The 27,889-nt window shown below is 43.4% G+C and overlaps 1 protein-coding gene across 6 annotated transcripts in view; it reads left to right on the forward strand.

Annotated features, from left to right (window-relative positions):
• The window catches only part of alpha-Man-IIb (alpha-Mannosidase class II b), a 123,590-nt gene that overhangs the window by 25,354 nt on the left and 70,347 nt on the right, over nt 1-27,889 (forward strand). For 4 of the 6 annotated variants that reach the window (XM_031973697.2, XM_076374464.1, XM_076374463.1 and 1 more), the window contains one exon: nt 17,926-18,379. In XM_031973697.2, coding sequence (XP_031829557.1) covers nt 18,092-18,379 — 288 coding nt within the window. In that variant the 5' untranslated portion in view covers nt 17,926-18,091. Of the gene's footprint in view, nt 1-1,522; nt 1,704-8,633; nt 8,900-17,925; nt 18,380-27,889 lie in introns of those variants that run through there. The other 2 variants (XM_031973715.2, XM_031973707.2) reach the window with 2 other exon arrangements.

Raw genomic sequence — 27,889 nt, forward strand, 5'->3', positions numbered from 1 at the left:
TCTTCAAAATTATCACTTTACTGTTCAGTCTATGAAAAGAGTGCTAATAGTTACTTCGAAGCTATCAGATCAAACTTTCCCTCGCAACAGTTAATTGCCAAACCCAGAAATTCTCAAAAGAATCTGACACCTTACTATCACCCGGTAGAAACTCAAAAAATATCAGCCTCACCAAATCCCTCTCAACTACATCGATAACATTCACGTCCCCAAGCATCAATCTCCAATTTTTCCCTAAATTTCCTTCGTAATTCCTTAACCCGACCCGAAACACGGAATATTCCTCATCCGTCGAGTATCAGAGACACAATGGAAACCTCCGAGACAACTCGACATCCCCGCAATCTCGCAGCAGTCGCGACAGAGCGGTGAGATCGCCCGGTCGTGTTAGTCCGGCTCACGTTGACAGGCGTGAAGCGTTCGAAGTTCCCGCCACCTGTTACCGGACGCTGTGCGCGGGTTACGGGAAAGTCGAGCAGCTGGTCAGTCATTCAGGCTGTCCGGTCTATAACGTGTGGGACGTTAATTTACGCGGCGTAGACGTAAACGGGCGGGCGTCCGCGTTATTTCGGTCGTTAAAACGGCGTCCTCGACCGGTTGTTCCGTTGTCCGCCGAGACAACGCGCGCCGCGATAAACAAGCCAGCCACAGGATCACCGGACAATCCGCCGCTGATTTGTCCGGTCTAATTGGACCGGAACGCTCACTTGTATGGCTCCTACAGGAAACGTACACGCGACGTTTACGAGATCGGCAATCCTTCGCGCGGCAAAATCCCGCTTGTTCGACGTGGTCCGATCGAATTATGCTGTATACGCCTGAGCTTCGATTCACGCGGACCTTTTTCACGCGATCCTCTTTTACGCGGTAAACTGGAACGCTATTTACGCGGTAGCTTTTACGTACAATCTCAATTTACGCGATCTGAATTTGGTAACAGCGAATAAAATATACTTTTGTTTTCTAAAATGTCACTACTATTGTTTCTTTTGTTAAGAAATTCTTTTTGTTAAGAATTTCTCTTCAATAATTTCTGTTCTCTTGTACCGACAGTCTCCATCTACGCGATTTTCGATCGCGTAAATGGAGGGTGTACTTCGAAGCTCGAGTACTCTCTATATTTCCCTCGGCAAATATTCATTATTTCCCGATAAATCATCAGTAATACTTGAAATTCTCGCGAAAATCCGGTTCCAGTCACCATGATCGTGTACGAAATGATCGGTTTAAGGTGTTAGATCACTGCCAGTCGACGCTGTAGGTATAAAGATCGCGTTTTGCCGATCTGGCAGCGAGGAAACGCGGCTAGAGGCACGCAGGGAGCGGCGGGTCGAGTGTCTGGGCGGTCGGAAGGAGCCGTTTCGTCGCGTTCGATTAAGAGCGTCTCATCGAATCTCGGCGTGCGTCATCGGGAGAAAGGTAGAAAGAGAGAGAGCTAGGCAGGACGGCCGACGGGGAGCGAGAAGGGCGAGGGGAGGAGGTAGACGCGTTAACGCGCGGAGTAAACGCAGTCTGGCTGTGCGCGTCGCCGACGGTGTCGTTGCTCGGTGTTAGTTGGCCAGATTCGTAGGTAGGTTGTCTGGCCGATGGCCTTTCGACCCGACAGCAGTTTTGCTCGCGAGGACCGGCTCGTTCGTATCCGCGCGGTGTGCACCCTGGATTTCGAGCAAGAGGAGGACACTTGGACTGCGATTTACGTTAAGGTAGTAACAATTCGAATTTTGAGAGTGGATTCGTGTGAGATTGTTAGGTAGCTAAATGTTTCGGTGGACGTTTGATTGTAGAACTCAGGTAGCTATCTTTTGGATGATGATTAAAGGATGATAGAGATTGAAGCTGCATTGTTTGTTTCTAGAGCTGAGTTAGTTATTGGGGTAGTTATTGGGTGAGTGGTAATTAAAGTGTGACAGAGATTGGAGCAGTTTTTATTATTAGTATCGTGGATTATTGCGATAGGTAGCTTCTTGGGGAGCTGAACGTTCGAATGGACATTTGATTGTAGAGCTGATGTAGCTATGTTTTGAATAATTAAAGGATGACAGAGATTCGAACTGTAGTGTTTAGTCTTTCCAGCGATCGAATAGTAATTAAAGGATAACAGAGATTGGAGCTGCAATATTTAATAGGAATTATTGCGGACAGATAGCTAACATTTCTGATGAACTGGTTCTAGAGCTAAGGTATCTCGTGAATAATTAAAATATGACAGATTGGAGCTTCAGTGTTTAGTCTTTCTAGAGCTAACGTAGCTATCGATCGAATAGTAATTAAAGGATGACTCTACCTTCACTTTAGCTTGCAATTCAACTTAAATTTAGCTACCAATCCAACCATAATTGCTCAAAATTTCACTCGCCTTTGCTTCACAACCTAGCCTAGGTCTAGCTCAAACTCTAACGAGAATCTACTTCGAAATCTAACATAGAATTGAATTGTTAACCTAAATCTAAGTCAAGACAAAAATTCATCTAAATCCATAAAGGCAATCTCTAATCATTGAACTCTATCTTTATCCCCTAACTTCCAAAATCGATCGTTGAACAGGCGAACCCCGAAAAAGCGGTAGGATGTAGAATTTGTACCGATGTAAATCCTGAGGGATTACAGCACCAAAATCCTAATGATCCCGCGCCAGGCAGCTAAGACAGCAATGTAACTCCGCTCGTCAAACTAGGGACAAGTAAACGACGCTCCGAACGCGTTTCATGGCGGTTACGAGCTTCTCGTCTCCCCGGAACGCGTACCGGCGCGCTTTACGGTTGCATTATCGTTCGACTCGACGGCTGAAATCCCGCGAACGTTTCGTTTTACGAGCCTCGATCGTCTGTTACCTCGAGCGTCCTCTCCGCTAAATATCTTGCGCCCTTTGAATGCTAATCATACTCCTTCAGTCCGGAAATCTCAGATCTCCCCACGAATATTTACTTCCGGTCGATCCTCGGATCTGAATGCTTCATCACCTTCCTCGTGAAAAATCGAACAAAAAACGATCGACGCATTTTCCCGTACGACGCTTCGTTCACGAGCAAATCAAGTTTCAAAATCGTTGACGTTTAATTGGCTGCGCGCCGCGCAGTTTTGAATTGAATTTACTTCGGAACGGTAGCTCGTAGGAAAAAACTCTTCGGTACATTTTCGAAGCATTTTCCTTTGAAGAATAATATCTCGCTTCGAAACTCCTCGAAAGTCATTGGTGGTAGACGGAAATTTGGAAAATTGAGCGCTTCGGCGTCCCTTTCGAAGCTGCAACGTTTTATCGGGAAAGTCCGCGCAGAGGCCATTAGTGCCGTGGACGCGCACGGGAGCCATTAATTCGCGGGGAAAATAATTTGCCGCGCGGCTTCGTCGTTCGACGGGAGCAAGTCCCATGGCCGGGCTCGTAACGGAGACAAAACGCGCAGTTTTAGCGCGGGAATGGCCGATCAGGGACACCATTTGTCGCTGGCGCAAGAATGGTTCGGGCAGCTGCTGAAAAACGACAGTAATCCCGTCAAAAAATATACATCCGTTCCGCGCCGCGTTCGATTCCGCGTTTTTCCCCCGTTTTCGTATAGCGGAACTACGAAAAACACGGGAATCGTGTTTCTTTCTTGTCCTCGAGAATTATTCCGCGTTTATAGAGCTTATCGTCGACATTCGGAGCCTTTGTTCTTCACTGTGGCTCGATAATAGTTGGAAGCGTTATTCTTGTGTAATTTTCCAGTTTGATTTCGTCGTTGATAATTTTGGGAAGTTATAGGAAACTATAGAAAGCTGTCGATGAATGCCCGAAGGAACTGAGAATAATCTACTGTTCAAATTTTTATAGGGATTACGATTGATATGTGATAAAAATTGTAACACTAGATTATTTTCAGTTTCTTTGGATATTCATCATAGTTCCAGTATTAACTTCGGAAAGCTACCATTTATATCTCACTAAACATTGAATGTTTCTACTAAAAATCTTTTGAGTGCAAAGGGTTAATAATCTACACTGTTCCAAAATGTACAAGAATATTGTAAAAGAAGAAACAAGGGTGGGTCAGATCTGGAGGTTGGACTCATCTGGTAGTTTCAGTGTTAAGAACTCCACAGGGAGAAGGGACAGGCCGTAATCAGTCTGTAACGAAGACAACAAGGACTTCCTGCATGCTTACGAAGTGCACGCTGCCGGCAGTGCCGCTCTTACGCTATATACAAGGTGTCCAGGAAGAGGGAGGAGGGCTAGATTAGATTCTGCTCCAGGAACCAGCCTCGGACTTCCTGTCTTGTCGTTAACGGTCTCGGCTTGCTGCGGAATTATGGTTGTTTGCTCCTGGCGGGTTTACCGTACCGACGTGATGCTTCGGAAATCTGGTTTTCGCTAATTACGCGGCCAACGCGGGCCCTTCGGAACATCGAGTCCAACCCTTTCAGGAAACCCAGATCTTCCAGGGAATACGAGGCTGTAGGAATGTCTGTCCGAAACTTCGCCAACGACCTAATTCCAGGTTGTTAGAGGATCCGATGGAAACTCGATTCAGGCTTTCTGGGAAGCTGATCTGCTCGGGAAACACGGATCTTTTAGAGTCTGACTCAGGTTTTCTGGGAATCCTAGTGGAGACTTAGAACATCTGATTGTAACCGAAGTGTTTTAAAATCGTACTCAAAGTTTGTGATGAAAATCGGTTGCTAACTGAGGTCTAATATAACTAAATTAAGTTCTGTAGAAATATTTATGATTAATCTTTGAAAACCTTAACGAAAACCTAGTCAAACCTCAGAAAACCTAATTCTGTAGAAATATCTATCACGAATCTTTGAAAACCTTAACAAAAACCTAGCCAAACCTCAGAAAACCTAATTCTGTAGAAATATCTATCACGAATCTTTGAAAACCTTAACAAAAACCTAACAAAAACCTCAGAAAACCTAATTCTAACTCATCTAAAAAAACCGAACCCTAACTTCGCCATAGACTAAACTCGTATCCCCAAAAGACCTAGCAAACATCTTCCAAACCAGACTCAAAATTTCAAAATATTCCCCTCGAATCTTCCTCGAAACCTAGATTCGAGGGGAATATTTTGAAATCTTGGGCCTGGTTTGTTGGAAGATGTTCGCTAGGTCTTTTGGAGATACGAGTCATCACTCAGAATCTCCACTAACCCAAATACCGATATTTCAACAAATACAGCTCAAACTTTACAACAGCTCATCGATATCCCCTAAAACACCCGAAAGATCCTCTATCACCTCAAACCATCCTCAAAATGTTGCCTAATCAAAGATCCCCGGCGATCCCGTGGCGCAGCCTGGACCGCTCAATTTTCCCAATTCCGCGCACGCGGAGCAGAGCTCTATCAGCAGGAAGGAAAGCATTTCCTCGGCGTTCGCCGGATATTAGCTCCGCGGTCGTGATCCCGGCTCGCTGGAGGGCCGAGCAGAAAAAAAAGGAGCCTGGAAAACAGAGGAAAAGTTCGACAAACACGTGCACGATCGAACTTCAAACGATCCGGTGCTGGCCGGCGAGCCTCGCGGAAAGTAAATCGGCGCGGCGCGCTGCACACCGGGTGTCCGTGAAACACCGGGAGCCACCGGTGACGTTGCAGCAGCGCGTCGTTCCATATTCAACGTGGTTTCTATATACCGGTTCGATTCCATTTCCATAACTTTCCGCGCGATTTTCGACCTTAAATGCAAACTACGATCCTCTGTGAGCGAGCCGGCGGAGGGGGGAATAGGAAAGCGGCCACCCTTCATTTGCAAAAGAAACGAGGAATCTAATAAAAAGGCTCGGCCGTGACGCGCCGGTTTTATATTTCGCCCGCGGAGAAAGTACCGTAAACTCGTAATTAGAATCGGCCGGCTAATTCGATTCACCGGGAGGGTGGGGCTGCAGGGACGTCGGCTGGGGCCGCGGTGGGGGCAAAGGGGGAGGTTCTAAAAGCAACGCGGCCCCGGAACGAACGGACGCACGCCGATGTCCGAAATTCCGGATAAATTTATTAGCTGACGCCTAGGGGGCTGCTGTGACGGTCTCTTTGAGATGTCTGATCGCTCTGCATACCGGGTGGCCCGTTGGTAATTGCGAACGTCGCGACTGTTTTTATAGCAGGTTTCTTGGGAATTGATTTGATTGAGTTCATTGTTGGAAGATGGTTTGTTTCGTTGAATGGTTTATTCGGAGGTGGATACGTTGGCGTGATGAGTAGAATTATTTAGGAGCTACCACGATGTGACTTTGAGTGATATTTGAAACTTATAATTAAATTTTTTATTTCATATTGGAGTTCCAAAGTTCTTTTGGGCTTTTAACCCTTTGAAGATTCTTCGAAACATACAAAACCTTCAACATATGAAGCTAAATTGTATATTAATTGCTTAACTAATAGAAAGAAAGAAAACTACGTGCTGATCTCTTACTGTTCTTCTGATTTTCTGATGAGATAAGATCGATATTTTGTGAAACTAAGTCGACGAGAGATCACGCGTACATTGAAGAACAAAGCTATTTTATTTGAATATTTCTCAAAATGATGCATTATAGGAAATATAATATTAAATATCAAATTTTATAGTTTTACTGTATGAAATCAAGTGGTGAATGAGAGTCACCTCTCGAGTGCAAAGGGTTAAGAGAATGTTAGAGTGAATAGGATTCTAGGAATAATTTTTAAACATAGAAATGAATTGTTGCAAATAGGCAGGGCAGGAAGTGAGTAAGGTGACCGCTACGACAAATTTTCCAGTGAATGGTGCGTGCCTATTGAAGCGTTAATAGAAACGATATCCTTTTCTGCAGAGGTCGCGGCGCGGGGGGAAAGGGTGCATCGATACCCATGGGAGAGTATCGATAGGAGGAACGCGTGAGAGTCGGACCTTTTGGACTGCTACGTGACTGCTCAGATATTCAGCGAGCGTTGTGGCGCGAATTAAGTGGAATCGCAGCTTGTTTCGACCCGTTATCGCCGGGACCGGCGCCGAAATCGAGATCCGTGGTCGGTTCGCTTCGTCGCGTACCGCGTTCTTTCGGAAATAGTCGCGTGTACCTAAAATTCAACGCCGGAACCTATCGACCAATCGATTCTCTTGCATCCTACAATCTCGAATCAGCCATAAAAATTCATTAATTCCATCATTTCCATTCATAACTAGCTTTCTCTCGATATACAAACCTTGGTAGCTCTATAACTCAATACACAGTTTACGCAAATAATTAAATAATTCATCGATTTCTCACGCAATTAATTACATTGTCACATTCGTATAATACGTAAGTACAATTCCAGTGCTTCTCGAACGCCATTAAATAAACAATCGAAGCGCCACGTTCGATTAATCTTTAATTAACGACCACCGAGGCAGGCCTCGAACGTGGAGAATGAAGAATTCTTCGGATCGGAAACGGTTAAACGATAATCGTCATTAAATGAGGAACGATGTTCCATTCGTCATTCGTTAGCCGTTAATTGAACGGCCACTGAGGACTCGAATAAAAATCACAAGCCGAGAAATCGGCTCGTTTTCACGGTAGCGAGCAGATCGCGCGTCGACACGCACCGCGGGGGTTCCCACTTGTTCCGCCGGCTGGAACCCCTTCATCGATCATCCCCCCGGCGGTTCACACCATCCCCTCCGCTCGCGGCCCCTCTGTCATCGTCGCGTCTCGTTTCAGGGGATAGATTTGTTCCGCGACACACATTTCGAGTCGCGACGCGATACGTCGCGCCCATTTAAACCCTTACTTTACGATCCTCCGGATCGTGCTCGCAGTTCATTACCAATAACGCTCCATTGTACCACGGAATTTATGGTTCCACTATCTATTTTTATTTGTCCGTAAATTCCAAGCTATTCTAATTCGCTGCGACAGCCGTCGAGACGTTTCGGAACCTGCGTGTTTCGCTTAACGAAATGTCATTCCGGCGAGATGACAGTTTCATATTTCGAAGACCGAGTCACAAAAACATGATTCAATTACTCGAATAGCAAGAGATCAGCACGCTTCCTTTGTTCTATCAATTACACAATTGATATATAATTTAGCTTCATGCGTCGAAGGTTTTCTACATTTCAATGAATCTTCTCTAAAATCCAAGCACGTCTAACGATGCAATACATAAATAATCTTCATTAAAATTAACTACTGTATATAAATACTCCCCATACGAACTACTTTACTCACACTATATACAATCTTCCCATAATAATTATATTCCCTTATTCCTTTCTACTTCGTCTTACCCTCCAAACATTCGAAACACTTGAAATTCACCTATACTCTAATTCCACTCAAGTTCCCATGCAAATTATCGCTACTTTCCACGATAAATATACTCTCCAAAATCGCACGATACCAAAAACAGCCAACTTGTCAAGGGTTGCAACAACCCTTCCGACAAAGGACCGCCGAAGAAACCGGGCTCCGGACGCGCAACGGAGCAGCCTCGCGAATCAAAACACCCTCGGGCCGCAGAACCCTCCAATCCCTGCCCCCCTCAGCCTCACCCCCCGATCCCGGCCTCCTCTTTCATCGTTTCCACGTGTGAGTCGCGTGTGCATGGAACGGGTTCGAGCGTGGATTATATCGGCACATGCGCGGCCGTGCTCGCCGGAAAAGCGGATGTAGCCGGCGGCCGTGTCAAAACTATTCCGCTCGAGTCGTCCGCTCAGTACGGCGTGGTTCTCGCTGCCGAGCAGTTCTCGTGTGTCTCGTCTTTTCAACCCCCGCGACGTGTTTCTCGCTGCTTTTTTTCTCGCCGCTTTGCCCGCTCCGCTGATATGGATCCGCTCTTCGAACTCGCGTTCTCGTCTGACGTCGGTGTCTCGAGCCGCGTTCCAGTGGAAACCTAGGATTCCTGGATATTTACTCGAGGCTTTCTCATGAATCGAGAAGCTGCTCCTCGCTGAACTGCGTCGCGGAGTCTGGGTCGAGGTAAACGTTTTTCCTTGCAGCTTTTCGAGCGTTCTTCTGGCTGGTCCTGGGATTTCGAATGCGAAACGTGGAATTAACTTTCGAAACATACAAAACCTTCACATGAAGCTAAATTATATATCAATTGCTTGATTAATGGAAAAGAATTGAAGTGCTGATCTCTTGCTGTTCGACTAATTAGATCATTTGTCCATGACTTAGTCTTCCAAATCTGAATATTTCAGCTCACCGAAATGCCATCCGTCCACAAAGAGTTAAGAACTTGATTTATTTCTCAATTGTGATCGATGCTACTAGTTTGTAATTAATCATTTATTAAGGCAACAGATGGATTTAACCCTTTGCACTCGAGAGGTGACTCTCAGTCGCCTCTTGATTTGATACAGCAAACCTATGAAGTTGAATATTAAGTATTTTAAATTAAACTTTGTATTGCTATGTGAAGTATTTAAATAAAATAGCTTTGTTGCTTAATTTATCTGTGAATTATCGTTAAATTAGTTTCAAACGATGTCGTCTGTATTTCGTCGAAAAATATTGAAAATTTCCAGTGCAAAGTTTTCGAGTGCAAAGGGTTAATAGTATATTCTATAGAAATGTTTGCTACAAAGTATAATAGTTGATAGAAGAATAATGTTCAATTTGAATTCTAAGGGATCGAGTAATTGCTTCTTCGAATCGGTTTGACACTGGGACTATCACTTCAACTCACTTTTCAACGTTTCTTTATGAAAACTACAAACGTGGATTTGTTAAGGTTTCAATTGGTGTATATTTTAGTTTAGGTATTACTGAATCAGCTTCATTGATCATTTTTCAAAGAAGTATCTATACCTTTGCAGCAATTGCAAAAGAAGCAGTTAGGAATTGGTCATTTTGATCCACCTAGTACTTGTCACCTTGTATAGGAGTTGAAAGCATAAACAGTAATAAATAAGATAAATAATAGATAAGAAGTAATAAATATTACTTCTAAATATTCAAAACTATCCCCATTCTCCCTGCAAACGCACAGAACACCCAGTAAACTTCGAAAACCTTCAACGAGAATGATTTAAACTCCCGTTAATCCTTAATGAAGAAATATATTAAACATTCGCCGACGAACGAACCGTCAAATACCATTCCATTAATTCCCATTTCGCTAATTTCTATCGCGGCAATGAATTTCTCAATAAAACCCGGCGTCCGCGCGAATATTTTCCGTTGTTCCTTGGAAATCACCATTGCCCGACACACAATCGCAAAATATATCATATCCCGAGGGATCAAACGATCGTTTCCACGCACGATCCGTCCGGACAATGCACGAAGCCAGTTTCGAACGAGACTCCGAAACGCGTTGTTTCCGGATGGAGTCGTAGCGGCGCGAATCGATAATCCCTCTCTGTCATTAACATACGAGTAATTGGTGTCGCTCGATAAAACCGCGGTCTCTCGCGATAAATCGAATCGCGACGCGCACATTTTCGACCGGCGCGGCGGAGGGTGGTTGATCACGTTAAGCTACGTCCTCACCGAGGCAGCAACCAGCTACGCGTTGATAATATTGCATTTGCCTCGTAAAAGTCGCCACTTGTTACCGGACGTTCCGATAGAAACTCGATCGCAAACGCAATCTCTATAACGAAAGTCGAATTTTCGATGGCTTTCGGAGCTTCAACGGTAGCAATAACATTAAAACCTGAATCAACGTACAATAGACTCCTTATTTTCTAATTACTATTTGAAAATATTCCCAATTTCATAATTACTACCGGAAAATATCGTTCGTTTCATAATTGCTTTCGAAATACTCCCAATTTCGCAATTATCGCGAAATATTCATTTCGTAATTACTATTTCAACGATCTGCAATTTCGTAACCAGCGTTTCAAAGTAATTCCCATTTCATAATTATCATTTCAAGAAGTAATTTGCGATTATAAAGCGTAACGCGAGAAGTATCAACGCGCCTCGGCACGAACTTATGGGACAGGCTAATGCGTCGTAAAGGAAGAGGTTAAGGAACGATAATAACGTAAAATAACGTCTGAAAGTAGACACTTGCCGGCAATCTGTATCTCGGGACACGCAGTGAGCGAAGAAAAAGTTGCAGCGAGGACATAGCTTTATACGCGTCACGCTCGGGCAGTACGCGAGATCTGTACGTGATTTCCTTCGGCCGCGATAAGCCGATCCGATCCGAGCTCCCCGTTTATTAGCATACGATAATTGGCAGCGACGGGCCGTCTGCTTGTCCGGGTTTTCCAGTTTTCACGGGGAAATCGCCGGTTCGGCCTCGGATCCCCGCCTCGCCGGCGGTTTTTCATATTTTCCACCGGTTTCAGCCAGAACGGTTCTCATTTTCCACGGCCGCTTTTGTGCGGGAACGCGCGCGCGGCCCGTACACTCGCTCCCAGAAGTCGCCGGACACTTGACACTAACAGCGCCGAGTGTCTGGGAGCGTTCGTCAGCGACGGAAACAATTGTTTCGCGTTACAATCGCGTTTTAAGCGGGAATTTCCTTAAGTTTCCTCGTCGTCCCGCTCTTGGAACTCCCCGCGATCTTCACCGGGAATTCCTGTGCGCGTTTCATTTACGTGTCTAATTAATATTATGATTAATAGCAACATTCGTCCGTTGGCGCGACGATTGTTTTGTCTTACAATAGAATTTTCAGCGTGAATTTCGTCGAGTTTCTTCGTTATTCCCCGTTGAAACTTTACTGCGATCTTCTCCAGAAATTCGTTGGCGCGTCTCATTTATGTGTCTAATTAATATTTGAACTTCACGGTTTCGTTAAGTGGACGTCGGTGAATTGGACATTCGTTTCGTTCCGTTGATTGCGTTGGGTTTACGTGTATTAATTTGGAATGTATCTCGGAGTTTCGCGTGTTTCGCAAATAGAGCGTTGCTCGAATCGAAGGTTTCATTAAAATTGCTCCGTGCAGTTTGAGTTGCATCGAGATCTGTGCCCGGTTTCGAGTAATTAGACGTCCGGCGACTTATGGACGATAGTGTACCTCGTTTCCCGCTGCGCTCTGTAACGTGTAACGAAAGAGTAATCCGAGCTCGTGAAACGGCGCGACAATTAAAGCTGCAGCTGGAATCACTGCACACATTCTACCGTGCTTTCTCTCGTCCCATCTCTTTCGATTTCCGTTCCCCGCTAACAATCCGCGGCGCACCGTTACTTGGGAGCAAGCGTCGCTCGAACGAAATTTTCGGGACGTGGATTCACCGGTGGAACCAGCGAACAATCGATTTCTCTCGTATTGGCGAAAAAGTAGAAAACTGTTCATTAAAATCGGCAACTCGTAGTTTGAAATCTAGTTTAACAGACATTCGTCTCGACAGTCAGCGAGATTTCGATCCGTTATTCTACAATTTTTGCATTCGAAATTGATTTATCCAAGAACTTCTTCAGGAATTCCAATAGAAGAAATTCCAATTTATCAATACCTTTTGTACTCCATCTACAAATTCAAAATTTTGTCGAAAAACTAAGAACTATAATAAATAAGCTACGGATCTCCATTGAAATTCGAACAGTTAAATTTTGAAGGACGCGATCAGAAAGTACAATCAATGTTTCTCCAATAAATCATCAACGATAAAATGCGCAATCTAATCGAGCACAATGGTACAAGCTGCTTAAAACAAGGGGTCGAGAAAGGTGCTAACAGAACGGACAAACTCGAAGCGTCAAGGACTGCCAACAGAGGACTGCTCCGCGAGAGAAATTAAGATTCACGCGTCCGCGGACTTCCGGTGAATGCGAGCCGACCATTCATCTCTGAATAGTCGGACGTATCATTCCGCGATTCGACGCACGTACCGGCCGCCGAAAAGACCGGCGGGTTCGAAAACGCGGCCCTAGACAACGGAACGGTTGAATGATATTCATGATTGAAAGGAGTTCCGGTCGGGCCGCGCGCAATGGCGGAACCCACAGGAATGAATCGCGACGGCGAGGCACGATCCACTTGAATCGCGCGCCGCGGGTTCAAAGAGGGTCTCGCGCGCTCTGAGACACGTTCCACGCCTACTCGAAAGCCCGCATAGCTTCAGACGTCTCTGAAACTGCCGCCTGACGTCTGCTTTCTTCGCTTTCTCCGCTCCATCAGTCTGCTCCGCCCTTGTTTATCAAAAATCCACGCTTCCCGTGACACGACCACAGTTATTAAAACCTTCTAGACACTCCTCTCTCAAACTTGCGTCACTAATTGCAGAATTAGATGTATTTTCAATGGAACTATCAAGGAAAACTGGGCGAAGAACGAATGCGCTCGGCTGACAAGATGGCGGCTAGCCTCGCCTCGCCTCGCGAATTCATATGCGTTCTTCGGACGAACTACTGTCTTGATTTCATCGCGACAAAGAAATATCGATTCCAGGGAAGTGAACAATTGCAATGATGCCACTTTTATTAGTTAAAGACGATTATTTCCTGATATTTATAGATTAGTCGATTAACCGTCGATAGGATCTCGGGAAACGACGCGGAAAGAAAGTGATATCGAATGTGGGTCGGCAGCACGTTGACGAGGGCCACCGTAATCGTCGCTGTTATTGATTCACGGCGTCCGGAAACCGGAAATCCCTGCGGCTTCACGGACGAAAGACTTCCCGGAGCGTAGTCGACGTGCAATCTGGGGGAAATTCGCGAAAGCCCGGGGACGTAAATCGAATTAAGGCGCGGAGGAGGCGCGCTTGTCCGGACGAGTTTCTCATGGACGGCTTCCTGGCTCTCGTTTTGCCGCGTCCTCGAGCTCCTCCTCGCCCTCCTCGCCCTACCCTCCCCTCCTCCTCCTCCTCCTCCTCCCCTCGGCCAGTTTCGCCGAGCATATCGAGCGAATCGCGATAAAGCACCCTCGACACGTCTCGTCGTCGGACAAAAGGGTTGCGGGGACGCGGCGCGAATCGAGACCCCGCGTATTTTTTCCTCCTCTTTTGTCTCCGTTTCCCTGCGATTGACCCCTCTTCCCTCGGAGGAACCCAGGTCGAAGGTCAATTTGTCTTGCGCTCCACGAGACAACGAGCCTTTTGATACTGCCGGAGATTCTCCAGCTGGAGATACTGATCCAGGGATTTCTCTTTTACCCATCGAACACTCGACTGTCTAGCGAGGCTTTTATCGAAAATTTCGTTGCCAATGGCCTTTTCGATCTCTCGAGATCTATGGATATTGTGCCGGATGTTCTATTAACCTTACAAGCTTCACATCATGACTTATACGGAAGTAACTTGTCTCTTGGAATTGAATTGCTCTAATAAGAAACTTCATCTCAAATTCTCACATTCAATTCTCCACTGTTGCACTTTCCAAAATCCAACGTCTACAAATCAAATATCCTCAACAAACCCGTAACTCACAGAACTTTTCGCGTTTTCTACTAAAAAAATGCTCACTATTTCCTCCAAATGAAATCAATCATCATTCACTCTTCAGGTCACAGTCCAACTACATTCTCCAAAATCCAACGAAACGAAAACCGAAATTCTCAAATTCCCAAATACCCGAAGCCTTCGTTCACCCTGAAGGTCTCGTTCGATTCGATCCTATTTCCCAGCACCGTCCCACATGTCCCAGCCCCATACGCGATCATCGCGTGTAGAGATCCGTGGCGTGAAACCGGCACGCGCGTTTGAAATATTTAAAGGGCATCCGCGTTCGATTGAGACAGAAATTGTCGGGTTTATGTGGCGGTCGTTTGCCAGCTGAGGTCACGGCGACAGCTCGCGCGCGCCCGATCGATTATCGCGTGCGAACCGACCTTACATCGGGACCAGAAGGTTTCTCGGAAACCGTGTCTCTGGTTCACGGGGTCGTATTTATTGTTCCCGGCGGAATTGGATTGCGGCAAATTGCTGTTCTCGAGCGCGCCGCCGCGAACCTTCTTCACCCGCTTCTGCACGGTTTCTCTTTAACCCCTTTCCCGAGCGAATTACGAGCCACCCCCGCGGCCCGGGCGCAATTTCGGTTGAAAACCGACTCCTCGCCGACGACGTTTTCTTTAACGCTCGATCGGCCGATCCTGGTACACGGGAAACAGCCATTTTCACGGCCGGATGGACCCTTTTGCCGGCGATGAAAGGAACGCGGCGTGAGAAGGTTCGAAGATGGTTCGAACGCTTGTTTTTCAGTTCAAACGTCGCAGTTTTTCATGGGTTATGGGTGAAGTTGTTTGGAGTTGAGGTTGTATCAACCCTTTGCACTCGAAAAATTTGCCACTAGAAATATTCAATTTTTACTAGATATAAATGACATTTTCTTAAATTAACTCTAGAAATCTATTCGCAAAATAAGGGGAACAATGGAATTTTATTAACACGAAATTTTACAATTTTAATGCAATCGAGTGTTGACTGAGAGGCACCTTTCTAGTGTTTCTGAATATTTTAGGACGGCAGATCTACGGCGAAGTATGAGATTATTACAAGTTAATGATCCATTAATTCTAAATGGGATGAACGATATTGAATATTAATCATAATTAAAATTCAACGTTTAGAGTCGACAGTAACTCTAAGAATACTTCGACATTTCTCTTACGTGCTTCTGAATTATTTAAAACGATAATTCCAGAGTTAAATCATAAATAATATCAAAAGACAATTAACACTCAATGTTCGAAATCAGAATTCAAACCTAATTTCACAATTCTCTGCCCGTTCACCTCTGAATACCTAAAAACAATAGATTCCACGGTACCAATGGATTTCGCAAGCAACAAACGCAGCTTTGAACCGCGCCCGCGCGATCCCGGCAAATTCCGCGAGCGCTACATCGCGATAACGTGTTCAGCAAAAACCTGTCCATAGAAAAGAAAGCTCGGCCGATGGGTTGAATGCGCGCGTTCATCGCTACCTTCGGCCATTCGAATGAAAGGGTATGCGAAAAGCTTTGATTTCTGGGGGAAAAAAGCGCGCCGCGGCGGTCCAAGCTGATTAGACATTCAGGGTACGGTCCGAGCTTGAATAAAAGGAGCCCCGCGTCTGGCTGCAAAGGAATTAGACGAGCCCCGTTTCCGAATGGGACTCGCCCGGACGTGTGCAGTCAGCGGAAAGGGAATGGACAGCGGATTCATCATGCACAGCGTTCCTCAAGATCGAAAACGAGGGCTTCTTTTGTTTTCACGGAGTATCTTTTCTCTTTCGTTCAATTTCGCTTCTCGCACAACAGATAATTGACCCTTTGCGGATGAAGATTCTCGGAAATATACAAAACCATCGACAGTCGAAGCTAAATTATATATCAATTACTTAATTCATGGAAAGAAAGAGAACTACGTGCTGATCTCTTACTGTTCGACTAATTAGATCATTTTTCCACGACTTAGTCTTCCAAATTTGAACATTTTATCTCGAAATGTCGACATTAGTCCGCAAAAGGTTAACTCGTTTACATCATTAGCGCGTTATAATTAAAAGGCACACGAAGAACACGAACAGTAACACCGTGTCAATGTTTATATCAATTTCAGCAATTTCTTAGCACGAGTATTGCCATCTGAAGTGGATAATAGACGAATTAGGAAGTTTCCTTACTTTTTGGTAAATTATTAATGGAAAGTTAATATAGCAATTATGAGAGTTGACAATTGTATCTTGGAGAATATTAGATTACTCTGTTTTTATTTGTATTGTTAACACATTGAGTACTGGTAACGAGAAATCTCGTTTTTACATGAAGACTCTTAGCTATACAACTTTGCTAATTACCACAGCATTTAAAGAAATCTTAAATTTGATTAGAATTAATTGTCCATTTAAAATCTGTTACATAACAATATGATACTTGAGCTGTTTTCTGATAATTAGCCGGTACGCAATGTGTTAATTTCATTTTATTTAAAATTGTAACGTGTACACCTAGACAAGAATTTCGTTAAACTTCATTTCGATTGTGTACACTCGATTGGTTGGGTTTAATTAAGTATTGTAATTATGAAGATTGTTAGCGAGCTAGTGAGCAGAAAGGAAACAGAAAAGGAAGATCGAAAACGAGGCTCGCGCGACCGGTTATCGATCCCAGCGACGAGACTCATCGATTCCCCCGTCGAAAACAGTCAGTCATAATTTTCGCGGGCCGTTTAATCATCCCGCGCGCGTCCTCTATCGCTCTCTGACTCGTAATTCACGACGGAGGCTATTTACTTTTGCTTTTCCCGTTGTTCGTCCCGCTCCTTTTCATCCGTGACACGCGTTTCGATATCCGAGGCAATAATATACACCGGCGCTCGAATGCCCGATAAATCGGGCAGCGCTGCGCTGTAAAAGGCGAGATTGCTGTCGTGCTCGTCATTCGTTGACGGTTTCGAGAGGGGGTTTTTTTTTTGGATCCATTGGTTGGATTCGTTTCCAGTGGTTCGTTTGTGATCGGAGTTTGGAGATTCAGCGGTTAGAGTTTGTCGGGATTTGATGGTAGATTTGATCGCTGGAATGCTCCAGGGTTCTGTTGATGGACGATTCAAGATTGCACGGTTTAAATTTGAATCGATCAAGTTTGAGTTCTATCAAGTTCTGTCGATTGCAGTTTGATCTGGTTGGAGGTTTATTGGATGGAACTTGAATTCGAGCTAATTAAGTTGTCGACTAGTTTCGTGTTATTTAGCTGTGACTCGATCGCGATCGAGTTTATCGAGTTGCAACTTGAGTTTTCGAAAGTTTCTCGAGCTTTAACTGGACTCAAATCAAGTTCACAAAGTTAAAACTCGGTTCACTTCAACTTTGACTAACTGAACTCGACTTACCTCAAGTTTACCGAGTTACAACTTGGCTCAAACAAACTTTGTCCCGTTAGTACTTGACTCAAACAAACTTCGTCCCATTAGTACTCTACTCAAACAAACTTCGTCCCATTAGTACTTCATTCAAACAAACTTTATCCCATTAGTACTCAACTCAAGGAAACTTTGTCCTATTAGTACTTGACTCAAACAAACTTAGTCCCATTAGTACTTGACTCAAATTATTTCCGATCGTTTTAATTCGACTCGGATCAATCGGTTCGCATACTGACCAGTGTCTCTATGTTTCAGATAGGGTAAACCGCCCACGTGTCCCATGACACCCATGACAGACGCGTCCAGAGGAGGGGAGCGATCGTTGACAGTGATCACCGACTCGAGGTCAGCCGGTCGCAGCTTCGGCTGGTACTCCAGGTGAATCAGATCCGACGCGAATCTCGAGAACAGTGCCCGGACCATGTACAAGATCCTACGACGCGGCTCCAGCCGCGTCCTCGTCGTCTGCGTCGTTCTTCTGACGCTGTTGCTCTGCCTGTACTATGTCAGCCAGGCGCAGACACCATCCACCGGGCCCTCGGCCGCGATCATCAACGAGGAGCTGCGTTACGATCGCGTGCCGACCTCCATCACCCCGGACTACGTTGAGTCGCCGGACGCCAAAGTCTCGTTGGACACCTGTCCCATCATCGTCCCCAGGAACGTGGACATCGACACCCAACAGGAGTTCGAGAAATTCGACTTTCAGGTAGATGGACTTTCTTGAAATATATTTCGATTAATGTATAGTTTTGTCACTGAAAATCTGGCTGCTACGTTCGAGGTACCAGGTTTGACAATTTTTAAATAGAGTGGTTTGGGGATTGAGGGATTGAGAAGTTTATGAATTTGGAGATTTAGGAAGTGGGTAATTGGGGAACTTAGGGATTTCGAAATTTGGGAATTGAGAAATTGAGGAACGTATGAATCTCAAGATTTAGATATTGGGAAATTGGGAAATTTAGGGATTTCGAAATTTGGGAATTGAGAAATTGAGGAACATACGAATCTCAAGATTTAGAAATTGGGAAATTGGGGAATTGGGAAATTAGGAAACTTAGGGATTTCGAAATATGGAAATTGAGAAATTGAGAAGTTTACGGATCTTGAGATTTAAGAAGTGAGAAATTGAGAAGCTTACGAATCTCGAGATTCAGAAATTAGGAAATTGAGAAATTGAGAAGTTTACAAATCTCAAGATTCAGAAATAAGAAAATTAAGAAACTCCGAGCTTCCGAAACATAAGAACCGAGAAATTGAGAAACCCAGTGATCTCGGAATTCAGAAACCCATAAATCGACAGAATTTCAATCAATCTCAAGAATCTCAAGAATTGCATCTGAAATCCGCAGTTAAAACTGTCTAACCCAAACCTCTGCCACAAAAACCTGCTTCTCAAATCAACGTCCCCTACAAGCACTCAGAGCAACAGGTTAAACCACCTTCAAATTAAGTAACACCGCCGCAGAAGCGTTCCAAAGTAGAAGTGGCTCAACCCTGTCATACCTCGATGTCCCAGAAAGCCAGGAAAAGGTCAGAAATCCCAGTTATCCTTTCGACGAAGGAGACAAGGTATCCTTGATGAGGCTCGTTGCGCAAAGAAAACGAGGCCAACCCTCGAAGCACGCAAGGCACGGGACCATTCGATCGAAATTGTGGTATGGGGACGAGGGCGCGGCAATTATCGGTAAATCCCGGGCTCTCGGCTAATTCCCATGCATAATCGATGGGAATATTTATGCCGGCGGAGGCTTTGAGCATCCGGCCGGCGTAGAAATAGCTCAAAGACACCGACGGCGTCCGATCGTTCCGGACCGCATCGCGCGTCATTAGCCGGCAAACTTTCCTTTCTCCGATCCCCGGGGAGTCTGCGGACTTTGTCGATTTAATGGACGCCAACCCCGCCCTCCCCCGCCCCCGTCTAATAAGGGATTTTTCTCGTCGCCGCGTCACTCGCTCGAAAATAATTCACCGGTTTGCCCTGGAACGTCCGGAACTTCGCCGAACTGGTTACAAGGGACTTTTCGCCATAGAAATCGGTAGAACGACAAGACGAGGATTGTTCGGTGAATTGGCCGTCATCTGGAGCGTTTGGTCTTTCTTTGTTTAAACGGAGTTTTTTCATTTCAATGAATTCTAGGCCATTGCGTTGCTTTTCGGTGAATCGGGGAATTTCAGTTATTTGTGAAATGTTGATAGAATTGTTGGGTTTCTGATATTTCTGGGCTTTTAATCGTTTTGAGGAACTTTCGATAGTTTTTAATTTTAAATCCTTTAGTTTTCGAATTGTTTAACCCTTTGTGAAGCAGATTCTCTAGAGTATACGAAACCTTTTGTAGATTCTGCGAAATTACACGTCGAATGCCTGAATAATAGAATAAGGAAATTTGTACTAGTTTCTTACTGTTTGAGTAGTTGAGCCATTTGTTTGCAAATTAATATTATAAATATGAATGTTAGATCTCAGCAAAGTGTCGACATGATGTTAATTCTACGTCTTATTTCTGAGATATTAAAGAATTTCATTAACGAGCAAGATCCATTCACTCGATAAACGTAAAAATGATTACGATCGAATACAATTCATTCGTTACATTTTCGATATTAACAATCTGACGATTTACAAAATGTGACGTATAATATTGTGCTTGTTCAACTGTTTACAGCAACGTCGATCAACATCCGTTGCGAAATATCCGCCGCGTAAAATCTGAATTTGCTTCCGCGTGTTTAACGTGCAACAGTAAAAACGCAAGGAAATAAGAGTTAACATTGTTCCGGCGTAATGGCTGCCAATATGACACAACTACCGCGAATATTACGGAAATCTGATACTCGCGCGTGAAACGCGAGCAACTCGTAAACGCGAAAAATGTTTCTATAACTAGAAATATCGTTTCACGTTCCATTTCTCCCGGTGCACGGCGCCTGCGTAATTTCACGTGAATATAAATCAACGTATTTCCAGCGGTGAAAACACCGTGGAATTCATTAATTTCCATCAGATTTCGAAAATGTCCGGCGAACCTTATTGCAACTACTACTTGTTTTAACAATTTTTTTATATTTATTTGTAGTATCACAATTGTACCATTTAAAGACATTTCAACGACTCCCAAATATTCTTGAATAAATAAATAGAGCGTCATATTAATGTAACCGAATGAACTGTCGACGTGAACCTCAAAGTGAGAAAGAGCACTTCGGACCACAAAGGGTTAAAAATCATTACTTTACTATATACACTTCATTATTCTGTGTTGATGGAATAAACGAGAGCTAGAGTAACGCTAATTAATAGAATAAATCAATGGAAGAAATTAATAGTTGCTAGAATAACATTAATTACAGCAGAAATTAAAGAAAGAAACACATCGAAAGTATGTTTCACTTGAATTTTATCAACAATCTCGTTCCAAGATTAACAAAACCACTCGGAACTCTCTTATTTACAAATTCATCCAGTCATCTCCAGTTCTTCCGTGTGACTGCAACAGTTTCCAGTGCAGTAAACTAAACTGCATCGCTGCAGTGCAAGACGCAGTCTAACAAAGTCCCGAAATGAAGCGAAGAAATGTCTTGAAGATACGTTCCAGTTGAATTTTATTAACCTCTCGCACGGACGTCGACGTTTCGGCGAGATGAAACGTTCATATTCAAAAGACCGAGTCGCAAGCGAATCATCTAGTTTCTCGAACAGCGAGATATCAGTAGTTTCTATTTCTTCTATTATTTAATCAACGTATATCTTATTTAACACTAAATCTACCGAGCAGTTAAATTGACTTTTCAAAATTCTTCTATAGCAACTTCAAGAGGTCACCTATCGAGACTTTAATCAATTTACAATTCAGTTTGTGCAGTGATAATCAATTCCTTGAATAATTTCTGAAGGAAATATCTGTTATCTTTTTAACCCTTTGATCTCCTTACCCCGAAGATTCTTTGTAATGTACAAAACCATGAACAGAAGCTACATTATACATTAATTGCTTAAATAATAGCAAAAACAGAAACTGGGCGCTAATCTCTTGCTGTCCGAGTAATTGGATCATTTGCCTGCGACTTGATCCAAATATGAACGTTTCATCTCGAAACGTCGACATTCGTCCGAATGTTAATGATTGCAAAAAGAAAAAATTAGTCATTTTGACCCATCTAGTAGGTTTAGTGTTAACTTCATCTGCTGAAAGTTTATATTTCGAAGAATCTTCGCCAGCGAAATGTTGGAATCATTTTGTTAGAAATGGCAGTGAACGCTTCGAACGTTCGCGTAGCAGGGACTAAACAATTTTCGAGGCCGGGTCTCCGAGAAAGTGCATAGACAGCTGTTCGCCGAGGCGACTCAATTAAACGGCCGACCTCCAGCGGACTGTAATTCGTTTTAATTGCAATTGCTGCAGCCCTGGCGCACGCGAGCCGTGGACGTTCGTCAGCTCGCGATCGATCAAGGTAACGTCGTAGCCGGCGTTTTCTTTTTCCGGATCACAGGGAAAAGTCGCTGGACCCGAAGAAAGTTGCTGAACTTTCTGGCTTCGGGCTTCGAGGCTGACGGAACGTTTGGGAATGATAATGAGAATGATATCTGTGGTTGAATAGGGCTTTGTTTGATGAATGATAGGGAAGTTAGACGAACTTAGTTTCTAAATTTGTTTTCTTTTATTTCTCAGATTTCTTGTGTTTCTCTTTTAATTTCTGAATGTACTATCCTTTAATTCCCAAATTTCTTCGTTTTCTTCTAATTTTCAAACTTCATTCTTCTTTTCTATATTCTACATTTCTTGTTTCTCTTTTCATTTCTAAACGTCCTATGTTTCTATTATAATTCCCAAATTTCTTCGTTTTCCTCTCTCAATCCTCAAACTTCTCATTCCTCCTTTCCCCACTCTACATTTCTCGTTTCTCTTTTAATTACCAAACTTTCTATATCTTTTTTAGTGTCCAAACGTCTTCTGTTTCCCTTCAGTTTCCAAACTCCTTACGTTTTCCATCTATTTTCTCTATTTCTTTCTCTCATTTCTGTCTATCCTCCATTGCCTCCTGCTCTATAATGAGTTATCGAGAATTAACAAACGAAAGCCAGCCGCGGAAAGTGTTCTCACGTCGAGACGACATCAGTGGTCCACGCGTAGCAGCGAAGTCACGTACGAGCCGCGAAGAGGGAACACGGTGAAACGAGACATATCGATTTTCCCGCGTAGAATCGAGGGTACTCGAGGCGTGTCGCCCCCGGGGGGTCAGAACGGAAGTCGGAAGTCGTCGCAGACAGCCGAGGCGTCGCGCGGAATCCCGAACGAGCCGGGACCTCGTCGATAATTAGAACCAGCACGTAATAATCAATTAACGCGGCTCCAGTTATCACACGTCCCACCCAGTCCTTAATCCACACTTGACAATGGGCGACAGTTTTACAAAAAAATTCATTAAACAATCCAATTTTCCACGATTTCGTCGCAGTAGCTGCATATTTAACAAACTTTCAGTGAATCGTAGCTTCAAATAAATTCACGAAGTCGTTGGAATTCAATTACGTTCAATAGATCTCCCACTTTTTACTTAGCAACGCATTGCCTTTTATTCTGTTTACCTTTTCTTTTGTTATTTAGTAAGTCTTAAAGTGAGATTATTTGTAATTTATCAAACACGGTCCTTATTTTTACGAAACACAGTTTCTAACCGAATTAATTGGATGAGTTCAATTGAAGATAATGGAGGAGATTGTAGTTATAGTTCTTTTTAGGTAGTCGCTTAAGTGTTAAAATAAATAACTTTGATGGAAGTTTCATATTGAAGAATTCAGATCTAGAGCATTCACTGTGATTAATCTAACAGCAGCAACCAAATTTATAACTATATCAAATGAAACGGCGAGTGAGGGTTGCTTTTAGAGGGCAAAGGGTTAACACTGGAATTACAGGGCGACTCATGTGAACTTTAACACTAAAACTATCAGAGGGGTCAAATGACCCATGTCTTCTTTTTGCAATTATTAGAAAGGTAGCAAATGTTTCTCTGAGAAATTATTAAAGAAATTCATTCAGCACTGTGCAAGTTCAATTGTAAAACAATTAAAGTCTGAACAGATGCACTCTTGGAGTTTCTGTAGCAAAATTTTCTAAAGTTAATTGAACTGCTCGGTAGTTTTAGTATTAAATAGAAGCAACGACGGTAATTAGAATCAGCGAATGAACGGTTCAAATGACTCTTTTTACAATTACTGAAAAGATGACGTACGTTTATCTGAGAAGACAATAGAGATTTAATTGCAAACTGAGTTGTCAATGAAACTCCCAATAGATGCTCTCGTAGTTTTCACAGAGCTTGATTGCTTTTTAGTTTCAGTATTAACTAACTATGAGAAGTTTCTACATAAATATCTTAGCTTTCCTCGACTAAATTTGAAAGAAGCTCAACAATTTCCCAGAGAAACCAGAGAATCAGCATTTTAATTAAATATCAGAAGTATAGGTAGGATTCTCAGATTTCTCAGCTAATTTCAAAGAAGTTGAACAGCTTCCTACTGTAATTACCCATTAATAAATTAGTTTATTATGCCATTAAGGAGAATTTGTATCCTCGCGACTGTACGCGCTACTGTTACACGCTGAAAGAGATATAAAGAAATCTGCTGCCTTTAATTTTCGACTGAAGCGGCGGGTAATTTACATGTTTCTCGAGTTCTGAAGCTGAAGTGTGACACTGCGAGGAAAATCGATAGATAAAAAGAGAAATCGAGGAACGTTTCGAGTGGATATCGCGCCAGAGGCTTCCCCCTGTTTCGAGATTCCGATTTCCCGCTCGTTCCCCGGCGAATTTTCCCGAGAAGCCATCCGCGAACTAATAAAACTTGCCCGGCGCCGGGAAGGGGGCAGCGTAAATTGCGTTTCGAAAGTTTCGAAGGCCCCTACAATTTTTTCCCTTTAAATAACCCGTTCGCTCGCTGCTCCCCTTTCACCGAATCTTTCTCGTTTCCTCTCCCTTCACTCGAAGAACAATCCCCGCGCTCGGAATTCGAATTTCCCGCGCGCGGGAGCTCGCGAAATTCGAATTTAACACTGGAACTACCGAGCATTTAATACGATTAATATGCAATTCCTATAAAACTTATAACAATAGATTATTTTCAGTTTCTTCATTTATCTTCAAAAGCATTTCGAACATTCAATGCTTCGAAGATATCAATAATTGCTAAACAACAAAAGCGAAACCAGTCATTTCGATTGGTACGGTAGTTCTAGTGTTAATTAGTTCATTTATTTAGACTTGGATGACTGTAGTGTTGAGTTATTCTAGTAGTAGAGGTTCTTAACACTAGAACTAGAGGTCAAAATGACCTATTCTTGATTCATTTTTATTTTTCATTTCATTTCTAGTGTTAAATTAGCGCCGATACTTTCGATTCAAATAAATCAATAAATTTAGTATCGACAATTTGCAAAAAATACGACAAAATTTTCCCTTTTACTTCAGGTGGAAATTTCATTTGAAGATAATGCATTGATAATAGCAAAATAGTTGTTTGCTTTGATCCGTGGGTAACGAACAACATTGATTCTTGTTAAATTAGTTTAGAAATCTTCATCGCGAGTCTGACTCGTCATTGTACGGCAAGGGGTTAAGTAACTGATATTTAATTAAACTTCATTTATCGAAGACTTCGTATATTTCAAAGTATCTTCGTCCGCGAAGGGTTAAATCGTCGACTCTCATTGCTCTGGATCGTCCTGTAGTGGACTGGCGAACCAGACGACAGTATTTCACGGCGCGACGGTCCGAAATTCGTTCTTCTCGCCGTCGTCGACGAGGCTTCGAGCGTCGCGTGTCGCCGAGGGTGGCGTCGAAGGGGGTCTGGAAACGAAGGCTCACGACCCGGCAATCTGGAACCCCTCATCCCCAGCAGAGAAAGACCACGTTTCGCAGTTTGCTTAAGCAAACCTTTCTGGAAATTCATATCCGTCGTCTGGACGTCTTCTTCCTCCTCTTCTACTTCTTCTACTTCTTCACCCTCGAAACGATTCCCGTGTCCGTCCTCCCCTCGAAGATAACCTAAGCCTAAAGTCTCGTTTGGCGGCCGCCCAATTACTTTTGGATTCTCCCGGCCACCTTTTTAATCCCCTACTTAACCCCGGAGAGCTCGCGAGAAGAGACTCGCTGGTCACGCCGCTACTGATAGCGATACGCGTCTTATCGAGCTAGGTAAACACTGCTACAGGCTGATTCGGCGATGGTACAGCTTGATTCGCTTTTACTGGTGTTTTCATTTGTGTTGCTGTTTCATTTTGTGTGTAGTGTTGTTTCTGAGATAGTTCGTTTCTTTGTTTGGTTTGATTGTTGATTGTGAACTATGTAGATGTGATTCTTATCCTTGTTGAGTTTAGGTTTGGATTTTAGATGTTTGTTTCTATTGAAATTTCGAAGTGTAGCTTTTATTGCGACATTTAGTTTCCTTCTCGAGTTGATCATCTATTTGGATCGCCCTGTAGAATCTTACATTCATGTAAATTTCATATTTACACTCAAACTTCTTCACACCTTCATTTCCAATGAAATCTTAACAAATACCTTGTACACAATCATCAATTTCCCCTCCCAAACCACCCGCCAATTTTGCATCGCCCTATAGAATCTCAAACTTACGTAAATTTCAAATTTATACTCAATTTTCTTCTTCATACCTTCATTTCTAATCCTCTCAAATCACCCACCAATTTTGCATCTCCTTATAGAATCTTAAACTCACATAAATTTCATATTTATGCTCAATTTTATTCTTCACACCTTAATTTCCAATGAAATCTCAACAAATACCTCCCACACCATCATCAATTTCCCCTCCCAAATCATCCACCAATTTTGCATCGCCCTGTACACGGTCGACTCGCCGCGCACAGCCCGCACCGCCGTGTTCCCGCGGCTCCGCCGCGACTTTATTCCTCTCTCCTCGGGGCGCAAAGTGTAATCACCGTCCCCGCGATCGATTCAGTCTCAGAATCCGAACGTACAGGTCGTTCCAAAAGCGAAAAAGCGTCTCCTGTTTCCCGGGGCTGATTCGATTCCCCGTGTCCCGGTAAATAAGGATTCCTCGCCCCGGGGAAACCGGGATACACGAGCCGCGGATTCGATTTTCCCGCGAACCCCTGCCCTCTATCGAATTTCTAATCCGATCCCGAGTCTCGCTGGGCACGCGTCTTGTATTTGGATATTCCCTCGCCTCTGCTTCCGATCCAGCGTTTCAGACTATTTCCGATTGGACGATCGGTGCGCCTCGGAATATCGATAATTCTGCGACGTGGATCGAATCTCACGGAATCGAGCATTCATCCAGGAAAACTGGGACGTAGGTAATTGATGAAGGACTCGCAGGTTGCGCGAAATGAAAGGGGAGCTGTGGATATGCTGGGGATCATTGGAATCAGCTGGTCTCTCTTGTATCAGTGAAATGATGGAAGATGCCTGAGTATTCGGTTAGTTTTGATGATTTGTGCGTGGAATATTGATAGAGGGATACTAGGTTGAATTTAGTAGTTAGTAATGTGAGTATGTAGGATTTAGTGGTATAAGATTCAGTGTTAAGATGATGTAGATCATTCTTGTGAAAATAAGGAAGATGCTTGATTCGATCAGTTTCGAGTCGAAACTTAGAACAGATGAAGCTTTAAAATAAATATGTAGGATCAAAGTGAGTTAATCCAAGCTTTTCCATAGCTCAAGGTGATTTTCAGTATTCTGAAAGTATATTACATTCCTATTTAATTAGCTAAGATCATTTCTCTCAAGAGAACTGATCCAAGATTCACTATAACTCAAAATCAAGCGATATACTGAAAATATTGAAAATATATTACAATCCTGACTGCTTAATCAGCTGAGATCATTTCTACCTGCAAGCTCATTTCTAAACTAATTTAACAAGCTCAGCGTCTAGATAAAGTAGTGCCGATGTCTCGAACTAAATAATAACTCAAGACAAAGCAATATACTGAAAATATAGAAAATATATTGCAATCCTAATTAATCAGCTGATCATTTCTCTCAAATTAGAAGCTCAGTGCCAATGTCCTGACTAAAGTGAACTGGTCCAAGCTTCACCACAACTCAAAACCAATCAATATACTGCAAACATAGAAAATATCCTGACTGCTTAATCAATTAAGATCATTTCTCCGCAAGTTAGAAGCTCAGCGTCTATATAAACCAGTGCCAATGTCTCGACTAAAGC

The sequence above is a fragment of the Nomia melanderi genome, chromosome 2 (genome assembly GCF_051020985.1).
Source record: "Nomia melanderi isolate GNS246 chromosome 2, iyNomMela1, whole genome shotgun sequence".
Taxonomy (NCBI): domain Eukaryota; kingdom Metazoa; phylum Arthropoda; class Insecta; order Hymenoptera; family Halictidae; genus Nomia; species Nomia melanderi.